This window comes from Lepidochelys kempii, chromosome 2 (assembly GCF_965140265.1).
Source record: "Lepidochelys kempii isolate rLepKem1 chromosome 2, rLepKem1.hap2, whole genome shotgun sequence".
Classification (NCBI taxonomy): Eukaryota; Metazoa; Chordata; order Testudines; family Cheloniidae; genus Lepidochelys; species Lepidochelys kempii.
Window position 1 is genome coordinate 214,186,680 of NC_133257.1, and position 21,073 is coordinate 214,207,752.

Below are 21,073 nucleotides of genomic sequence, written 5' to 3' on the forward strand. Positions count from 1 at the left end.
CCACAGACCCAAACCCTTGGATCTGAGAACAATGAAAAAGCATTCAGTTTTCTTACAAGAAGACTTTTAATAGAAATAGAAGTAGATACAAGTAAAGGAATCACCCCTGTAAAATCAGGATGGTAGGTACCTTACAGGGTAATTAGATTAAAAACATAGAGAATCCCTCTAGGCAAAACCTTAAGTTACAAAAAAGACACACAGACAGAAATAGTCATTCTATTCAGCACAATTCTTTTCTCAGCCATTTAAAGAAATCATAATCTAACGCATACCGAGCTAGATTACTTACTAAAGTTCTAAGACTCCATTCCTGGTCTATCCCCAGCAAAAGCAGCATATGGACAGACACACAGACCTTTTGTTTCTCTCCCTCCTCCCAGCTTTTGAAAGTATCTTGTCTCCTCATTGGTCATTTTGGTCAGGTGCCAGCGAGGTTACCTTTAGCTTCTTAACCCTTTACAGGTGAGAGGATTTTTCCTCTGGCCAGGAGGGATTTTAAAGGGGTTTACCCTTCCCTTTAGATTTATGACAGGAGTACTGTGTCCAGTTCTGGGCACCACACTTCAGGAAAGATGTAGACAAACTGGAGAAAGTCCAGAGGAGAGCAACAAAAATGATTAAAGGTCTAGAAAACATGACTTATAAGATTGAAAAAACTGGTTTTTTTAGTCTGGAGAAGAGACGATTGAGGGGGACATGATAATAGTCTTCAAGTACATAAAAGGTTGTTATAACGAGAGGGTGATAAATTGTTTTCCTTAGCCACTGAGGAAAGGACAAGAACCAATGGTCTCAAATTGCAGCAAGGGAGATTTAGGTTAGACACCAGGAAAAACTTCCTAACTGTCAGGGTAGTTAAGCACTGGAACAAATTACCTGGGGAGGCTGTGGAATCTCCCTTATTGGAAGTTTTTAAGAACAGGTTAGACAAACACTTGTCAGGGATGGTCTAGATAATAATTAGTCCTGCCTCAGTGCAGGGGACTGGACTAGAAGATCTATTGAGATTCCTTCCAGTACTACATTTCTATGATTTCTACATTCAGAAATCGGCTTGAGGTCCACCAGCAAACCTGTATCTGTATAACAGAGAAGTGCACATGCAAATTGTAATGTGGGCCTAATCTTGCAAACCATTATTTGTGAGGACAATCTTTCTCAAGTAGAACCAGCAAAGTCAAAAGAACTGTTTTATTTTTAATATTTAGATTGTGGTGCAGCCAAAACTCTGTGCTCTGCTTCTCAAACACTGAGAAAGAGTCTGTTTCTGTCTGGAAGAAAGTACACTGACAATGCAAAGGGGGAAAGTGATGTATCGTACAGACAAAATGATTATAGTGATGATAGATGAGTCTTATTAGTTACACAGTTATAATGTAGATTTTTAAAGTTAAACAAACTAAATTCCTCTCATCCCACCAGAATTAAACTCACTCATTCTCCCTTTCAGTAATTCCTAGCTTCAATCCTATGGGTGAAATTTTGTGTTGTAGAAGAGGCGCAGTAAAGAACTGATAGCTGAGGAGGATGAGGGGGGAGGTCAAAGATGGCTTTAAGTCACTTTACATCCTCCTGATTCTGAGCTACTCCAGGTCTGTAGTGGCCCCCAGCATAATTTAGAAAAGTCCTGGGGTGTTGTCCAAATTATGTCAGCCTCCCCGAATGGGCTGTGGGTAGCAGCACTGCCCAGAATCTCCACAACACTGTGTGCTATGGCCCTTCCCACCACTCGACCCCTCCCATCTCAGTCACACCCCATCACTAGGACTGGTGAGAGGGTACTGAGCCTCAGGTCTTGGACCAGAAGAATTCTCCCCTGGCCAGATCTGGGGCTTCAAGAGCCCCTTTATAGCACTCCAGCCCTATCACCCAGCATAAAGGGACTGGAGCAGGGGTGAGAATCTTACCCATTGTCTCCAACATTCCTCCTCCTAATGTTCAACCCCCTTCCTCCACATCATTGAACAGTTCACTCAGATGACAAAAAAGTCATGTAGGTAAATACACAACTTAGGCATTTATTGAAGAAGTTGATCTTTAGGATCTATTTCTTCTGTTGCATCTACAAGAAACGAGCTTATCGAGTCATTAACTTATGTATTTGATTTACTTCTTCTGTTTATTCTCAAGAGTAATGGTGGCAAGATAGAGCCCTACTTGCCCAGGTTTCACCTTGAGGGATTGCTGGGAGAGATGTATGGATAATAGTTTTATTTGTAGTGGGCTGAGCCAGTTTTATGTGGATAAGATCAATTAAGAAATGTGCATGCATTTATTTAAAATCTACAAAGGTGTGCAGACCTCTGGGTGAGCACAAACTGAAATAAACTGGCCATTGTACATGCACTTACCCAATTTGCACACATGACAATAGGTGCGTATTTCTGAATTACTGACATTAACTTCTCTTAAATTTGGTCCACAGAATTTTATGTAAGACAAATGAGATCTCAGAGTGGAGACATACACATTTTAAATAGCAAAGAAGCCAAATCTTTTAGTCAGTTTCAACATGAAAGGTCTGATATCAAGCAGAGAATTGTTTAGTTCACAAACTCTACCTCCGTGCAAAATCTCACAATTAATTGGATTAAATTCACTATACATTTTGGTATATAAGCAAGAAGGAGAAGGAGGAGAGAAGGAAGAAGGAGAACAGCCACAGGAAGAATTCACCTACTTTTCTAAATGGGCTAGAGTCATAAGTGACTGTCAATGCACTGTGAAAAGAGGAAAGGAGTCCTTACTCTTCCTGTCGAGGAGTTGTACTGAGGGAAGGAAGTATGTCACATAAAGACGGTACCCTGGATCTTGTGACAGAGGGTTGTGAAATAGATCTGCAAATGTTTCAGGGAGGAAGAAAAAATATAAAAATTAACAAGCCTGGGAAAATAATCACCATTTGGCAAAGTTATTGCAGAAAATACAATTAAATACACCCAAATTGTTTTTATACTATGAGCCAAGCCCTGCAGTCTTTAGTCAAACAAATTCCCTTGCCTTAATAAGGACTGCAAGATTTGACCCATTATGAAATGTTTAATGAAAATAAATGAATTAATGTGCTGAGCCTTTGAAGTTCCTGCTTAATCTTCTATGATTAACTAAGAGATCTTTGATACACTGACAAATCCATAAAGTTTTTGCCTTTGATTTTCTTATGTACTATAAGATAAGTATAAGTACATAGCAGTTTTACCATATACTTGGAATATAAAATGTGAATGACAGTTTTCTGACTTGTGAATATATCTAGTTGGAAATGCCTTAGACAACTACAAATACATATCAAACAATGGGTGAAGCATACAAATTTCAAAAGTGCTTAAGTCATGTAGGACCCTAAGTCTTGTGCTCCTAAATCATTTATGTCCTTTTCAAAATTTGGCTCAATCACTCAATCAGAGTTCATAATATTTATTATGTGAACAAACAAGCCCTTTTAATGGAGGTATTTATTTTTCTTTGAAAGACATATATATCAACCCAATATTGCCATTTTGCCAGGAGTGGACACACAAAGTCTTCCTAGAACAAATGCAAAATCATTTGGGTTCATGGGAATGATGTCACAGGACACACTAAAATTCAGTGGGTACAAAATGGAGACCAGCTCATTCCCTGGTTGACTGGCAAGCAGGAAGATATGGTTTATAAAATGGGTTGTGCAGCAAACCTGTTTCTTTTCTTTACATGACAGCTGTGTCTGGCAGCCATGTAGAAGAGAAGGTGCTATCTGGCCAGAGATAACTACTGTGATGTACAATATTTCAAAAGGAAAGGATAGGAGTTAAATAGTGGAGCAGGACCCACCCTGCATGGTGATTAGAGGTGAAAGAGAAATCCTCCAAACCCGTTAGTTTCACCGCCATCAGAGGGCCTAAAAGCCACGCTGGAATTTTCCTCCCCCTCTTAGGACCTGTGTGGCAGATACTCAGCTACTCTTGGGGTATCTACACTGCTGACTGTATACATGGCCAGGCACGCAGTTGTATCCAAACTACCCTATTGTTCATCCAGAAACCCCTGAAGTGTGTGTCTCAGGGAAAGTAGATGCCGAGTTAGCTAGCTCACCTGAGGAGGTGTGGATAGGTGCTCGGGTGAGTGGATACATGCCTGGATGAGCAGTGGCCCAGCTCACTTAGCACTGTGGATGTGGTGAAGAAGTGGGTACGAGATCTCAAGTTTCAAGAGCCCTCCACTCCAACAATTCACAGTACACATATCTTCCTGCTCCTCAGTCTATAAAGTTCTCACTCCCCCTGCATACAACAGAAGTAGCATGCTGCAGTGTCCAAAGCTTACTAGCATTCTATTTCAGTGTCCACAGTTCAGTATCACAGATGAAAATGGCAATAGCTCAGTGATTGCCTGTAAGCAAGGAACACTCTCCTGACCCTTCTGCCTATGCTCAGTATGGTGTTTGTAAACCCCATTACACCCTGTCCCTTTTTTTTACTTTTCTTTTTTTCATACACAACAATGTAGGAAAACTGTCAGTACAGTAAGTTCACGAAGGCATTCAGTATTGTATTCACTCACTTTACTGTATTGCATTGTAATGCACGATAAATAGGTACATTGTAATGTAATCACATATGCATTTACTTTTCACCGCAAGGTTGTGCACAGAAATGAACAAGCAATTGAGTACACTACAGAATCCCATCATTTCCCTGATGCACATCATAAAATAACATCAAGGACAGAATGGCAAGTTCTGCTACGATTTCTCAATTGATTCCCCATTCTGTCATTGATCTTACTGCATTTTTGATTTCTGGAAAAATGCAATATTTAATTTACATATGTACCTTTCAGAATTAAGGTCATTTAACTGCCTGTTGTGTAGGGAAAATTCAATCCATAATTTATGGAAGATGAATGTATTAAAAAATCTGAGACAAGGTGGGTGAGATAATATCCTTCATTGGACCAACTTCTGTTGGTAAGAGAGAGACAAGCTTTTGAGCTTACACAGCTCTTCAGGTTTGGGAAACTTACTCAGGACAGGACTGCACTTAAAACAGTACCGCTTTACCAGTGGTTCAGTGAAGACACTACTACGCTAATGGAAGAGCTTCTCCCATTGGAGGAGTTAATCCACGTCCAGAACAGACAGTAGCTATCTCAGCAGGAGAAGTCCTCCCATCGACAGAGCACTGTCTACACCAGGAACTAGGTCCGTATAACTGCATTGCTTAGGGGTGTGGATTTTTCACACCCCTGAGTGACATAGTTATACTGATATAAGTTTATAGTGTAGACCTGGACTCAGAGTGTCAAAACTAAATACAAGATGGAACAGATTGTTTAGCATAAGTAGTTAACACATATTTCAAGGGATCATTCAAGGTGAAATGACCCATTAACACCTCACCATTCTTAGGGAGGAAAGGGGGAAAGCCAAGACAAACAAGTTTGTTTACATTTACAGGAGATAATGATGCCCGCTTCTTATTTACAATGTCACCTGAAAGTGAGAACAGGTGTAACCCATGGCATTTTTGTAGCCAGCATTGCAAGGTATTTACATGCCAGATATGCTAAACATTCATATGCCCTTTCATGCTTTGACCATCATACCGGAGGACATGATTCCATGCTGAGGACGCTCGTTAAAAAAAATGTGTTAATTAAATTTGCGACTGAACTTCTTGGGGGAGAATTGTAAATCCCCTGTTCTATTTTACCTGCATTCTACCACATATTTCATGTTATAGCAGTCTCGAATGATGACCCAGCACATGTCGTTGATTTTAAGAACACTTTCACTGGAGATCTGACAAAATGCAAAGAAGATACCAATGTGAGATTTCTAAAGATAGCTACAGCTCTTGACTCAAGGTTTAAGAATCTGAAGTGCCTTCCAAAATTTGAGAGGGACAAGGTGTGGAGCATGCTTTCAGAAGTCTTAAAAGAGCAACACTCCGATGCAGAAACTACAGAACCTGAACCACCAAAAAGGAAAATCAACCTTCTGCTGGTGGCATCTGACTAAGATAATGAAAATGAACATGCATCAGTTCACACTCCTTTGGATTGTTATCGAGCAGAACCCATCATCAGCATGGATGCATGTCCCCTGGAATGGTGGTTGAAGCATGAAGGGACATATGAATCTTTAGTGCATCTGGCCTGTATATATTTTGCAATGCCGGCTACAACAGTGCCATGTGAATGCCTGTTCTCACTTTCAGGTGACATTGTTAACAAGAAGCGGGCAGTATTATCTTCTGGAAATGTAAACAAGCTTGTTTGTCTGAGCGATTGGCTGAACAAGAAATAGGACTGAGTGGACTTGCAGGCTCTAAAATTTTACATTGTTTTATTTTTGAATGCAGGTTTTTTGATATAATTCTACATTTGTAAGTTCAACTTTCATGATAAAGAGACTGCATTACAGTACTTGTATTAGGTGAATTGAAAAATACTATTTCTTTTGTTTTTTACAGTTCAAATTACTTGTAATCAAAAATAAATATAAAGTGAGTACTGTACACTTTGTATTCTGTGTTGTAATTGAAATCAATATATTTGAAAATGTAGAAAACACCCAAAAATATTTAAATAAATGGTATTATGTTGTTAACAATGCAATTAATCGCGATTAATTTTTTTAATCGCTTGACAGCCCTAGTGGAAACCCAATCCATCACAGTCCCCTCCAGCTTCAACCATAATAAAACCTGTAACAATGGGTTTCATACAGATGTGCAATGTCATAAGCACAAACACAGCAAAACCCCCAGCCAGATAAAATCAAAACACGTAAAATGCACTTGTGGTCTGTACCTAGTGTGACAGGGTCAGGCCAGATGGCTACAGGAGAGTGATAGAAAGCAGATATATTAGCCCCAGGTTAAGTAGGTCCTTTTCCCTGGGTAAGGTAACAGGGAAGGTTCCAGAACAATCAGGAACTTTCTGGAAACAATTAAGGCAGACAGGCTGATAAGAACACCTGCAGCCAATCAAGAAGCTGCTAGAATCAATCAAGGCAGGCTACTCCGGGCACCTGGGTTTAAAAAGGAGCTCACTTCAGTTTGTGGTGCGCCCGTGAGGATCTGGGAGCAAGAAGCTGAGAATGAGAAGGTGTACTACTGGAAGACTGAGAAGTACTAGCATTATCAGACATCAGGAGGGAGGTCCTGTGGTGAGAATAAAGAAGGTGTTGGGAGGAGGCCATGGGGAAGTAGCCCAGGGAGTTGTAGCTGTCACGCAGCTGTTACAGGAGCCACTGTAGACAGCTGCAATCCACAGGGCCCTGGGCTGGAATCCCTCCATCCCCCCAACTCCCTGCTTGATACTGGAGGAGTTGGACTGGACTGTGGGTTCCACCAGAGGAGAAGGTCTCTGGCCTGTTCCCCGATCCATTGGGTGGATCAGCAGAGACTGCGGGGATTGTTCTTCTTCCTTTCCCTATGCTGGCCAGTGATGAGGCTAACTGAGTGAACGGCAGATCTGAGCCACGAAAGTGGCCAAACTGAGGGCTGCTGTGAACCTCTGAGGCGAGAAAATCCACCAATAAGCGCAGGACCCACCAAGGCAGAGGAGGAACTAGGTTGGCATGTAACATCATGCAAAGTTAAATTAGTTTTACAGAAAGGTGGCCCACAGCAGCAGCACAAGTGAGATGCCATCTTCTGTCTGGCATCCGGATTTGTAGGCAACTCCAACTAGCCTTGAGCCTACCAAATGCTGCAGCTGCTGAACTTGAACTTGAATTCCTTTTTTTCAGAGCCACTGACATCAGGGTATGGTTTCATCAGCCATAGCAGGAGTGGATATGCAAAATAATAGTCGGCACAGATACCCCGTTCATAACATTTCTGGGTCCCTGCTTTCCCCTTCAGGTACAAGCCAGATCTCCACAGCCTAATGTTATTAAAGTTTCCTGAACTTCCCATGTTTGTGTTGAAGAACTTGCCTCTGTGGTCCACCAAGCCTTGCATAAGAGTGGAATATTATCCTCTGCAATTCCCATACTCATTTGCCCCTTCTGGTGGGTGAACTATGAGCACGAGTGCCATTGATGGCCCCAGCACAGAATGGGAACTCCATCCTCTGAAAACTAGCTATTATTTCAGGCATGTTTCTTATGCCAGCCACCAGAGGTAAAAGACGGTGTTAATGGCTTCACAAACCTCAACTACCATGAACCCAACAGTTAAGTTTCCAACTCCAAAGTGATTTGCTAGAGACCTGTAGCTGCCCGGACAATCATGACACACTTTTGTATCACTATGGCTCCCTCAATTGAGTGTTCTGGTGCTGGAGGGTTGGTGCGAGTGCCTCACATAGCTCTATGAAGGTCTGTTTCCTCATGCAGAAGACCTGGCGCCACTGCTGGTTGTCCCAAGTCTGCAAAACGATGTGATCCAATCACACCATGTGAGCTCTCCTATACCAGAAGTGACAATAAACCAAAGGGTATTCCATGGCACTAGCAGCTTTCATCATATCTGTCCAGCCTGTCACAAATGAACTGCCCTCATTCCTTATGGCCTGCTGTTTTCAGTGACTCAGAAAATGCTGTCAAAAGGCTATTCAGTGTCTTGGTGAGTGCCTATCTCACTACATAAACATTTTTCTTGCAATAAGGAGCAAGAGTAGGACCAGCTCATCCAATGGATCCATGACTTCCATCCAGTTCTTCAAGGATAAAAGTGAGGGGCCACATAATCTGGAAGTGCCATCGGCACATATGTGAAGTCGGGGAAAACTGTTTTCTGTGAAGGGGTCCAGGAAAATACTATATTCCAGTCCAAAAACACACCACAAATCAGTTCTTAGAGTGCCTCTGTATGTCACAAAGAACCATGGGATATGAACCCTGAAATGATAGTGCTAAACTCCTGTACCTAGAGCAGCAGTATGAATGCAGGTACATACTGTTGTACAACGTCCAGCACAACAAATGTGGACTCTTGGAGCAGAGATGCCTGGCTCACGCCTGCATGAATAAAATCCAGCACTGAGGTATGCACATCCTGTAGACCAGGGGTCAGCAACCTTTCAGAAGTGGTGTGCTGAGTCTTCATTTATTCACCTTAATTTAAGGTTTCACGTGCCAGTAATACATTTTAACGATTTTAGAAGGTATCTTTCTATCAGTCTAGAATATATAACTAAACTATTGTTGTACGTAAAGTAAATAAGGTTTTCAAAATGTTTAAGAAGCTTCGTTTAAAATTAAATTAAAATGCAGATCTTATCAGTTTAGTGTGATCCTTGCCCTTGCTTTTCCTTTCTGAGTTTTCCAATGTCTGGCTTGTATTTGAATACTTTAAACTGCACACAGGCTTCTGAGTGCTCAGTTGTTAACTGGCTCTGAGAGGGACAGAGGATAGATTTCATGTCTGAAAATACCTGTTCACACAGGTATGTGGATCCAAATGCTGAAAGCATTGCAAACGCAATTTTCTTCAGTTAAATTTCACTGGAACGGACATCCAGCAGGTCAGAAAAGAGGCCCCATGATCTCTCTCGGTAGCTTCAAGTGCACTCCGCAGATCTCCAAACTTTGATGCCCACAATTCTGAGCTTTTTAACTGAATGAGCTGCATTTCGAAATCTTCAACACCCATCCACTGAAATACAGACAAATCCAAGTCGCTTTTGTTGAACTTTTCAGGTTTAATTAGAAAAGAAAGCATTGGGCCAAATCGCTGGAAATCTTGAAATCTGTCGCAAATTCTGATTCCAGTTCTTGCATGTACATTCTAATCTCAATGTTAAATGCAGTGCGCTGTTCCATGTGGCATGATAGTGATGTAAGCAGCAAATCAGGACTTAAAAATATCCCAGTACAGTGGAGCTGGAACAATTTTTAAGGTGGGGGTGCTGAGCTGTGCCCCCTCTTGCCCCTGTCTGCACCCCTCACTGCCCCAGGCTGGGGCCAGTGGGCCACAGCTGGGGGCAGCTGCAGAGCCCCGGGACGGCGGCCAGGACCCCAGGCTGGCAGCAGAGCCGCCCATACCGGTGGCCGGGACCTGGGGCTGGCAGTGGGCTGAGCAGAGTCGGCGGGCAGTACCCCAGGCTGGCAGCGGAGCCCCCAGGACCAGTGGCCGGGACCTGGGGCCAGCAGCGGGCTGAGTGGGGCCGCTGGACGGAACCCCAGCTGGCAGGGGTCCGGTGGCTGGTACCCCAGGCCAGCAGCGTAGCCCCCGGGACCGGTGGCCGGGACCCAGGCAGTATGAATGCCACTGAAAATCAGCTCGTGTGACACCTTCGGCACGCGTGCCATAGGTTGCCTACCCTGGTGTAGACATACCCTAAGGCTGAAACAACTACTGTGGATTATGCTAGTTCAGTGGTTATGGAGAGAAAGGTGGAAAGAGGGATAAGATATTGAGGCAAACAGCTTAGTGAGATTCATAAAGGATTATTCACTTAACTGAATAAAGACAGAATCTGCAGATGTTCTACACAGGTTAGAAAGTTATAAGATGTCAATCCTTCTTCTTCAGGGCATAAAGCAATTGCCAGACAGGATTGGTGAGGAGACACTCTCTTATGTTATGGAAAGATGCTACTGGCCAGTTGTGTTTTGGGGGCCCATAGATATAGGCAGGATATGAGAATGAATATTTGGTCTTTTCCATGCTGGAAATGACTGTGTTTATAATATTTTGTGGTGGGGGGAGCGCTGTGAAATATCTGCATTCTTCTTATGCTCCTGGTAAGATGATTTTTTAGATCAGAATTATTATTTTTTAATCACTGCATTTAATTGTATTAGGAGAACCACAAGATGGCAGTAATAGAGTTCCATTCTTACTGCTGCAGAGTTCAGTCAGTACATTCTAAAACACTATATAGCTCATAAACCTACACTATTGAATAAAATGAATGCTACTGTTTGGGAGAGATAGCTCTTTAGGAAGGGAATCCCAGAAGCACCTAAGCCTTAGGAAAATTTGATTTAGTTTTGGATTTGATGTAATATCATTTTGGAATGGAGTGAGGCTTCAGAAAGGGAGATTTTCAAAGGCACAAATGACAGCTAAGTACCTAATTCCCATTTACGAAAGACTCCCTCACCACCCAGGCACAAATATGGTCCCTCTGGTTCCTGTAATCTTGTTTGAGAACAGCTGGACTATTTTGTTGCCAGTTCCAAAAATAAATCTTTCTAGGTGCTCTGTCCATCAGCATGGTATCATTGTATAAGAAATTTAGGTTCAGTTCCTTGGCTCCACCACACAGTTTCGGTGTGGCCATAGGCTTGTCTATCTTGTTCATTTAGAATTTAGCACAATGGGAAACTTATCCTGGCTGGAGCCTATAGGCACTATCATGATTCAAATATAGAAAAGAAGAACCACCTAGTTAGAAGTAGCAGCTGGGTACTGTTGAGGACTCATATTTATGGAACTTGTTGCCTCTTTCTGTTTGCAAGAACCTGAGTCTGGTGATCTTCTGGCAGAGTGAAAGGTGCATTTATTAAGTCAGTCTTTTTCACTGAGCCCAAGCCAGATTGTGGCTGGCCCTGGCACAGCAGAACACTGGCAGGAACACAAAGAGTTTGTATGCCAAAAAGATGGGGTGGGGATGAACTGAGGCCATGACCATGCCCTCCACTGCGCATGCTGCTTCCCCTGAAAGGGTGCACTGGAAAGAAAGCCAGCCTCAGGAGGTACAGTTTTTCCATGAACAGCTGCAGAAGTGCAGCTGCATACCATGTCCAATGTAGGGCTGTGTCTAAAAGGTAAAAACGAGCCCTAAAGGAGGGATGTAGGATACTTTGGCAACTGATGTAGCTATTGGGATGAACAATAACAGTTTACTGGGCTGCTCAAATAATAATCCCCACATGGGTGCTTAATATTAAATTGATATTAAATTAACATTAAATTAAATTATATGTCCAGATGTTACATGAAGGGTGCTGAGTAAATTTTGTTTTTAATTGGACTATCCAACAATAAAAGAGAACCATCTAGCAATAATAGGTATCTTCTCATTCCTAAAGTAATCTTTATTTCATAAGAAGAATATTTGATAAAGGATAGCCACAGAATCTGGCTAATTCACACTAAAGACTGGTAGGCTAAGTTCAAATTTCCGAACGCTGCAAATTAGCAAGTAAGCAAACCGATATTATTTATGAAGTAAGGATACTGCTTAAAAATGTACTCTTGTTCATTTATTTTACTGTCATTTGCTACTAATGTGATAATGAAGGGTAGTATACTGTATTTCATTAAAATAATAGTCTTCATAATGTGAGACCTCATTATCACCTTAATATAAATTCTTGACTTGTATAGGTTATAAAGTGCAGTGAGTATATACTGTATAGTGCAATAGTATTTTCCCCTATAAAATGGACTTTTTTCCTGTATCCATAAACGAGAATAAAATTTCGTATCAGAGCAAGTTGGAGTGTTCTAGCTTTTATTTTTATTTGCTAGTGGTTGGACTAATGGGAACTACATTATCACGTCATTATGACTGATGTATGCATCATTTCAGCATTAGAACATTGCTTTGAATTCTTGCTATGACTGTTTGTTTCACAATACTGTGAAGCAAACTGTTTGTGCTTGTTGAAACTCCCTGTTAATTGCTTTCGCTATAACACTAAATCCAACTGACAGCACCACTGAGAAATGAGATGTCTGTCCAACTTTTGTCCAATCGTTTCAAACAACTTCATTTTTAGAGGTCTATTTTTAGATTTTACACATAACAGAATAACTTACAATAATTTGACTGGTATGTTGTCTTTATAACACTTGACTTGTTTTTCAGTTCTTGGCTCAGTTTCAGGTTCAATTTAAAAATGTACTTTTCAAGCCATCTTTTTATTTCTTGCCATCAAACATCCAGCTTTTTGAATGCATAAGCTAGGGGTTGATGATATTATACACCTCCATTAATTATGTTACTAAGACATGAAATTAGTTTCCTGTTTCTTAAAGTTCTGAGAGCTTGGTATGATCTATGAGCACATTCCTTTAGGAAAGATGGAGAAAGACTGCTTATACTTTCATTTTCAATAGGTTAATAGCATATAATCCTACTTCCCTTGAGGCTACTTCACGCAGTACAACTTAGTGGCGCCAGCACTGTCTTGTTCATGGTAATTTGAAATTTCAGAGACTACGGTTATTTCATTTACCACTTACTCCACACAGAATATCAAAATGCCTACACTAGTTAAAACAGATATTGGTATGCTTAATTTAAAAAATATTATTGTATGAGAGAATCCATTTACTCTGAAGAAAAGAGGAGGAAAATATCTTGGACATCTAAATGATTTAGTTCCATTCCTACTTATAAAAATGTCTGTTTTTTCCCTAATTTCCAATGTTACTGATTGCAGCTATGCATAATAGAAAGTAACACATTACTTAGGGTCTGCAGACTTATCATTCCCTTTAGTTCCTTCACTGTTGTGTCAAGGTTTTTCAGCTGGTTGTTGTGAAGCAACAAGATCTGCAATGCACGCAAATGTTTCAGAGCACCTGAAATAAAATGTATTATAATAAATGATTCTCACCATAGCTGACTACCTTGACTTGCTAATTTGTTTGGCTATGCTACACATTTAGTTTGCCATCCTAATTATTCATCAACTACATACAACACTTCTCATGCTCACTACACTCATCCTCTGTTTCAGCAACTCTACTCCTTGTTTTTCCTCCTTCTCTACCTCATCCCAGAAATTTTGCATCCCTTATTTCCTCTTTTCTATTCACAGCATTTGCATCTTCATCTCTTTCTTTCCCATCCCCGCTCACCTACTTCTCTCCCCCACCCTCATATTCAAAAATCTACATCCAACCTCTACTGCCTTCTTCTTCCCCTGATAGCCACATCTATCTTGGATCATCTATCATCCCCACCCTATCATACCAGTTTCACCCTTCTCCATTACCACCTCTGCCTCACAGGCTCCATATTAACCAATTTCAACTCAATTCCCTCTGGAACATTAGCTCCACCTCAAATAATCTTACATTTAAAAAAAAAAGTCACCACCAGTCCCCCACTTGCCTGCTCAGACTATGTCACTCCCCTCACTAGGGTTGCCAGATGTCCATTTTTTTATTGGAACACCCGTTCGAAAAGGGACCCTGATGGCTCTGGGCAGCACCGCTGACCGAGCCATTAAAAGTGTGGTTGACGCGGGCCTGGAAGGCTTCCTACTTGGCTCTGCACGGCTCCCAGAAGCGGCGACATGTCCCTCGGCTCCTAGGTGGAGGTGCAGCCAGGTGGCTCTGTGCACTGCCCCCTCCCTGAGCACCGGCTCCACAGCTCCCATTGACTGGGAACCGCAGCCAATGGGAGCTGCGGGGGCAGCGCCTGTGAGCGGAGGCAGAGCACAGAGCCACCTGGCCATGCCTCTGCCTAGGACAGGGGTAGGCAACCTATGACACGCGTGCCAAAGGCGGCACTTGCACTGCCCGGGTCCTGGCCACTGGTCCGGGGAGCTCTTCATTTTAATTTATTTTAAATGAAGCTTCTTAAACATTTTAAAAACCTTATTTACTTTACATACAACAATAGTTTAGTTATATATTATAGACTTATAGAAAGAGACCTTCAAAAAACGTTAAATTAGAGTGAATAAATGAAGACTCGGCACACCACTTCTGAAGGTTGCCGACCCCTGGCCTAGGAGCTGGACTAGGGAGCCGCCCAGAGCCTGCACCTCCTCCCGCACTCCAACCCCCTGCCCCAGCTCAGAACCCCCTCCCACACTCCAAACCCGTTGGCCCCAGCCCAGAGCTCCCTGCTGTACCCCAAACCTCTCATCCCCGGCCCCATTCCGTTAATTATGTTACTAAGACAGGAATTAGTTTCCATCCCAGAGCCCGAACCCCCAGCAACCTTACCCCTCACCCATTTTGTTTTGCCAAAGAAGCCAGACTTGCTGTTTCTTTCTCCCACATCTTGTTACCTTCTTCCATACTGCCCCTATGCTTGGAACAACCTCCCATTCCCTTCTTAAAGATTCACATTTCCCATAAGTCCCACAAATACTAACCAATGTCATTTAACTTCCTTCTCTAATCTAACATTATATAAAGCGAGATATAAAATATTAACATATACAATTTTTTTAAATACTAAGGGACAGATTCTGTGACAAACTGAAATAAAAGTCCTTGGGAGATAAAGATGGAGCTTCACAAGAAGACAGTTTTGCAGAGTAACTTCACAGAGTACAATTGTACTTTAAATGTAAGTGACAATTATACTGGTAGGGAAATTGCAGAGCCTTTGCGGACACACTACATACGGGACAATGTATTACTTTACTATCCTTTCGTTTCATGGTATGTCTGTCAGCCTTGTCAGTTTACTATCATATACATTTATATGGTTTCCAAAGGGTACTTTTAATTAATTATGAATTGTCTGACCAGCAAATCTTGCATATTCATTTGAATAAGAGAACTTGCCATACTAGATCAGAAATGTATTTTGATGGCATGACTTTTTCCACCAAAATGGTGTACTATGCTTCCAGAATCAATATATTTTCAGTTCACTTTTAACAAAAAATATAAATGCAGTCTTACTAAATTAGTATTGTTGATTTCAACCTACTTGTCATCAAGTGGCCTCTTCCAAGCACCCCATGGCCTCAGAGCAGCCTGCAAGCAGCCTCTCACCTCAGTTTCCAATCTTGGTTCCTCAAGTCTTTTACAAATCTAATAACAACAGCCCTCTTCAGGGTCTGGTTTAACTTAAAATTCAAAAAATAAACACAAAAGTCTTCCCTCCAGCCTTAAGCTGGGCACAGCCTGCAAACTCCCCTGGTGCTGTCCGTGCCTGGTCTTGCCTCGTCTCAGACCAGGCCAACTTCCCTCTATCGCTCTGCTGCCCATTATAGGGGAATCAGCTCCTCCATATCCAGCTGGTTCTAATTAAATCCCATACATCATCCCAGGTGTGGCAGGGAGGACTAATTGTATGGCATTGGCCAGCTCCATGCCTCTGGCCCTTACAGGGCAAGACACCCCACTACACTACTATTTACATTTTAAAATAGCCAATTAATAACAAAAATAATAATTAATAACAGTAAAGGGCAAATTTATCCCTAACTGAAGTAGATACAATGAATCTGTAGCAACTTACATCATGGCTGAATCTGACCCTAAATATCACTGTATAATCACTCAAGTGTAATGTAATAAATCTTGTTCCTAAAACATCATTTTTGTGTATGCTGTTACAGACTGGGGGATGTTATTTTCAGCTACTATTAGTCAGTCACTGACTACAGACCACCTAAATCAAACTCACTTAGCTTGCTGATACATAGAAAAAAACTTCACGTTTTTGCTCTAAAGTTTGAAATATAAGACATTACCTGCTATATCTATGAGCTCATTATTGTTGAGGTAGAGTTCTGTCAAGCAATAATTATTGATCAAGAATGTTAGCTTCTGGATCTGAAATATGAGAATTAGGGAAACGGGTACCTGTCAGTCTAATTTTAATTTTGGAGAACTATATATTAATAAATTGTGTATTTTTAAAGAAGTATTTTTTCCTGTTTCAGTGAAAATGGTCCCTTGTTTTAGGACTTCTTTGAGAGCTGAAAACTTGTCAATAATATTTATTATGTGTGATAAATACATATAGAATAACTTTATAGAACATCCTTATAGAACGTTCAGACTCAGTGATTTAGTTTTTGTATTTTGGAACACACTTTCACTGAAAAATACTGGTGCTCAATTAAACTTTCTTAGCTATCGGGAAGTTTTGTTCAGCTGAAATACTCGTATTGTGAGAAGAATCTCCTCGCATAATACATAACATTTCTGTGTTGATTTAAGAATATTCTCAAAGGTAATATCCTTAGAATAAACTCAACATCCAAATTAAAAATTACACCAGCACCAACTGATCTGAGGGAGCATGTATTTGTTCTAGGTTCCTGAAAACATTCAAAGTTTAGTTAGGCTTCCAAACCACACAGATTATAATTATAGTGAAACCTGTATGTATAGCAACCTCGAGGGTCATCTATTTTATCCTCTGATGAAATCTCAGCCTATGAGAATTCTTATTTTTTCCATATAAGTAGAGGTCTACTTAAATCACACAGAAATCACATATTTTTTGCAGGTTGGTCATAGTATAAATAGCAAATTTGCTACTTATGCTGTAGCCAACTCATGAAAAATGTATGATTTCTCCACAGCATTTCTCAAACTGGGGGTCCTGACTCACAAGCCTATTGTAGGGGTGTCACAGTATTGCCACCCTTACTTCTGTACTACCTTAAGAGCTGGGTGGTCGGAGACTGGCGGCTGCTGGCCACCCAGCTCTGAAGGCAGAGTGGAGAATGGCAGCTGCTGGCTGGGCATTCAGCTCTGAAGGCAGAGTGGAGAGTGGTGGCTGCTGGCTGGGTGCCCAGCTCTGAAGGCAGCACCATCACCAGCAGCAGTGCAGAACTATGGGTAGCATGGTATGGTATTGCCACCCTTATTTCTTGGCTACTGTTGGCAGTAGCATCCCTTCTTGTCAACTGTTGAGAATAGCCCACTTCTATCTTAATTGAATTGCCTCATTAACACTGACCCCCCACTTGGTAAGGCAACTCCCATCTTTTCATGTGTTGTGTATTTACATCTGCCTCTGTATTTTCCACTCCATGCATCTGATGAAGTGGGTTTTAGCCCACGAAAGCTTATACCCAAATAAATGTGTTAGTCTCTAATGGTCCCACAAGGACTCCTCATTGTTTTTAATTTAGTCTTTGTTACTGTTTAGGTTTGAAGATGGGGAATATGGACAAATGAGTCTGATTTTTGTCTTCTTGATCAGCAGGTTCAATTTTGCTTGGTCATCAAGAAGGCCTATCTTCTCATACTTCATGTCCTTGTACAAAAATGCCAAGAACTAGTTCAGCTCATTTATGTCTCCATAATTAAAAGAGTTTTTCAACATTTGAATAACTACAAGTCTTTCAACAGAGTTGACATGAGATGCTTTATCATTAATGTTGGCTTGAGGCAGCAGAAATCCATGCACTCCTAAGTTATGTGGAATGTATACTAATTTTTCTGTTCTTCACAAAACTGCATACTTATCTTAGAAAGTACTGCTGCACACAGAGTCCTCAGATACTGAGCACATTTGGAAATCATGTGAACTACAGAACAGTAACTTATAAAAAGTTTTAAATGTTTTAAACTACTATGGGTTATCAATTTTTCAGTGCAAATTGATAGTTATTTTCATTTTTTTAAAGATCAGTGAATAAATGTGCAGATTTGCATTTGATAAGGGTAGGGAAGGGCATGACCTAGTTTTGTTGCCAATTAGCTGATTTTTGAAATATTTTGGTTTTGGGTGTTATACTTTGCATTTATATCAGACCTTCCATCTGAGGGTCCTGACTACTTTACAACATTGCCTCAAAGCCCGTAGGGGATACACTAAGTAGTATAATCTTCATTATACCGCCCTAGGGCACTGGGTGTAAGGCATATATCCACAAAAGTAGTTAAGCACTAAACCTCAGACTTAGGTGCCTAAAGCTTGGGTTTACATGACTAAAACCCAGTTTTGCCTCCACTTCAAGCCACAAAGCTCCCAGTGTACACTGTAGGTGCCTAAACTCATCTAGCACCTACATTTTCAGGGTAAAAGTTCCCTAGGTGCAGAAATTTCTGCCTCTGGGCACACTCACCACTTCCTCCCTTTAGGCATCCAGATGCCTGTCTTCCATCTAAGCCTCAGAGTAATTCACGAACCAGGGAAATAAAGGCATTCAGGGAAAGACAGACTTAAGTCGCATGTGGGTCATGATCTGGTAGATGGCCTCTGAGCACACCTACTGGAGCAGGTTTCATTCAAAATCCAGGAGGAGAACGTGGTGGTGGTAGTGTTTTAAAATAGCAAAAGTATTAGGTAGTAATAAAAATTTATTTTAGATACCAGTATTCATATTTTAACAAAATGTCTTATTACCTTATTGTTGTTAAGCCACAAATACCTTAAGATCTGAAATCGTGACAGATTAGGGACTTCTTTTAGTCCGCTGAGAAGAAAAAAAAGTTGTCCAACTTCAATATTTATTAATTACTCTGTAAATATAATTTAATCTTCAGTCAAATTATACTATACAAACATTATAAAGCAACAATTTTACAGAGCCTTTAACAGAAAAAGACATACAGAATAATATGACAGTGGTAGTGTAGTTATGATCAGTGCTTGGGAGTGCAATCAACCAAAGTAGTAAAAGTAGTAAAGAAAACTCATTTGTAAAGAAAATAATATCTTAATTTTTTCTAAACTGAATTCAATTTCTCCGAAGAAAAAACTAATTTAAAAAAATTATTATTACAGCAGGAATCCCAGCTGCTTTGCTTTTCCCAGAAACACTGCTTATGACACATGAGGAGAATTCTTCAATTTGGGAGGACACCAAGCCAATGGGAAAATTTTTACTCAAGGTGTGGCCTGGAGCCACCAGACATGGCTCTAAAGAGGAAAAGATGGAAAACTGAAACCCAATAAATGGATGGACATATTTCTGAGCAGACCTGATATTTCTAGTGTTAAATATTACTTCTCTAAACCAAATTCTCATTAAGAATTGGTGTTGTACTCAATATAGGTCATGTAATTACCTGGGCTATGTAAACACATGAGAAGGTTACTCATCCTGTGCAGTAACTGAGGTTCTTCAAGATGTGTGTCCCTGTGGGTGCTCCACTTCTAGGTGTGGCAGCGCCACCCTGTGCCTGGGATTGGAGATCTTCAGCTGCAGCACCTGTCATACCGCACATGTGCAACCCCCCCGCCCCCGTCACACTGTGAGTGGGGCGTATATATATACCTCTGTGCAGTCCGACCACCCCCAGTTCCTTCCCTGCTGCAGAGCATATGTTTTTGGCTCTGAAGCAGAGGGGAGGAGGTTGGGAAGTGGAGCACTCATAGGGACAAACATCTCGAAGAACCTCAGTTACTGCACAGGGTGAGTAACCTTCTCTTCTTCTTTGAGTGATATCCCTATGGGTGCACCACTTGTAAGCAGCTAGCAAGTAGTGCCCTTAATTGGAAGGCTGGGCCTTCGGAGCAACATTTACTGTTGATGATAGGACCATATGTGGCATCGTGCATAATAGCATAGTAATTGGCAAACGTGTCTGTTGATACCCATGTAGCTGCTTTGCAAATTTCCGCAATGGGGGCATTACTGAGAAAACTTATTGAAGTGGACAATGAACATGTGGAATGTGTTCTGATTGTGGTAGCAGGTTGTCTTTTGTGGAGTTTGTAAGATAAACGTATACATTGCGAGATCCACCTTGAAAGGCGTTGTTTAGATATGGCTGTGTCTCTGGATCTTTCAGTGTTGGAGAGGAATAATCGTAGTGGTTTTCAGAAAGGTTTAGTCCTGTCCAAGTAAAAAGATAATGATTGTCTCACGTCTAGGGTGTGTAGAGCCGCCTCCAGCTGATTACTGTGAGGCTTCAGGAAGAAGCAAAGAAGGTGTATTGGTTGGCTGAGAGGGAAAGACGTTGGAACCTTAGGTAGAAATCTTGGATGTGGGCATAGTGTAACTTTGTCCTTATAGAACAGTCTGTATGGTGGATATGCCATAAGGGCCGTGATTTCGCCAACTCGTCGGGCGGAAGTGATGGCAACAAGGAAGGCCATTTTCACTGATGCACATAAGAACAGGTTGGCATTGGTTCAAATGGGGGTTTAGTCAGAGAACTTAGGATGAGGATGAGGTCCCAGAGAGGGATCGGGTCTTTTATGTGGAGATAAAGATTGTGCAGACGCTTCAGAAAACATTTCGTAAGTGGATGTGTAAAAATGGAATGACCATCTATGGGACAGTATAAAGTAGTGACTGCTGCCAAGTGTACCTGAATGGAGCTGGTGGATAATCCTGATTCTTTAAGGTATAGCAGTCCAGGATAAGTGGTAGCAGAGCGCATGTTACGTCGCCTTGGTGGAAGGAGCACCAGCATTGAAATCTAGTCCATTTGTGAACGTAAGTTCATCTAGTTATGTCACACCTGCTATTCAAAAGTATCTGTTTGACTGCATCCGAACAGGTTATTTCTGA

At 41.3% G+C, this 21,073-nt stretch overlaps 1 protein-coding gene across 1 annotated transcript in view; it reads right to left on the reverse strand.

Annotated features, from left to right (window-relative positions):
* Positions 1 to 21,073, reverse strand: part of LRRC72 (leucine rich repeat containing 72) — a 47,692-nt gene that overhangs the window by 8,393 nt on the left and 18,226 nt on the right. Inside the window, exons 3-6 of the mRNA XM_073329549.1 lie at positions 18,958 to 19,027; positions 16,343 to 16,424; positions 13,365 to 13,478; positions 2,751 to 2,840 (exon numbers count right to left, since the gene is read on the reverse strand). Of these exons, the coding sequence (XP_073185650.1) occupies positions 2,751 to 2,840; positions 13,365 to 13,478; positions 16,343 to 16,424; positions 18,958 to 19,027 (356 nt within the window). The remainder of the gene's footprint in view (positions 1 to 2,750; positions 2,841 to 13,364; positions 13,479 to 16,342; positions 16,425 to 18,957; positions 19,028 to 21,073) is intronic.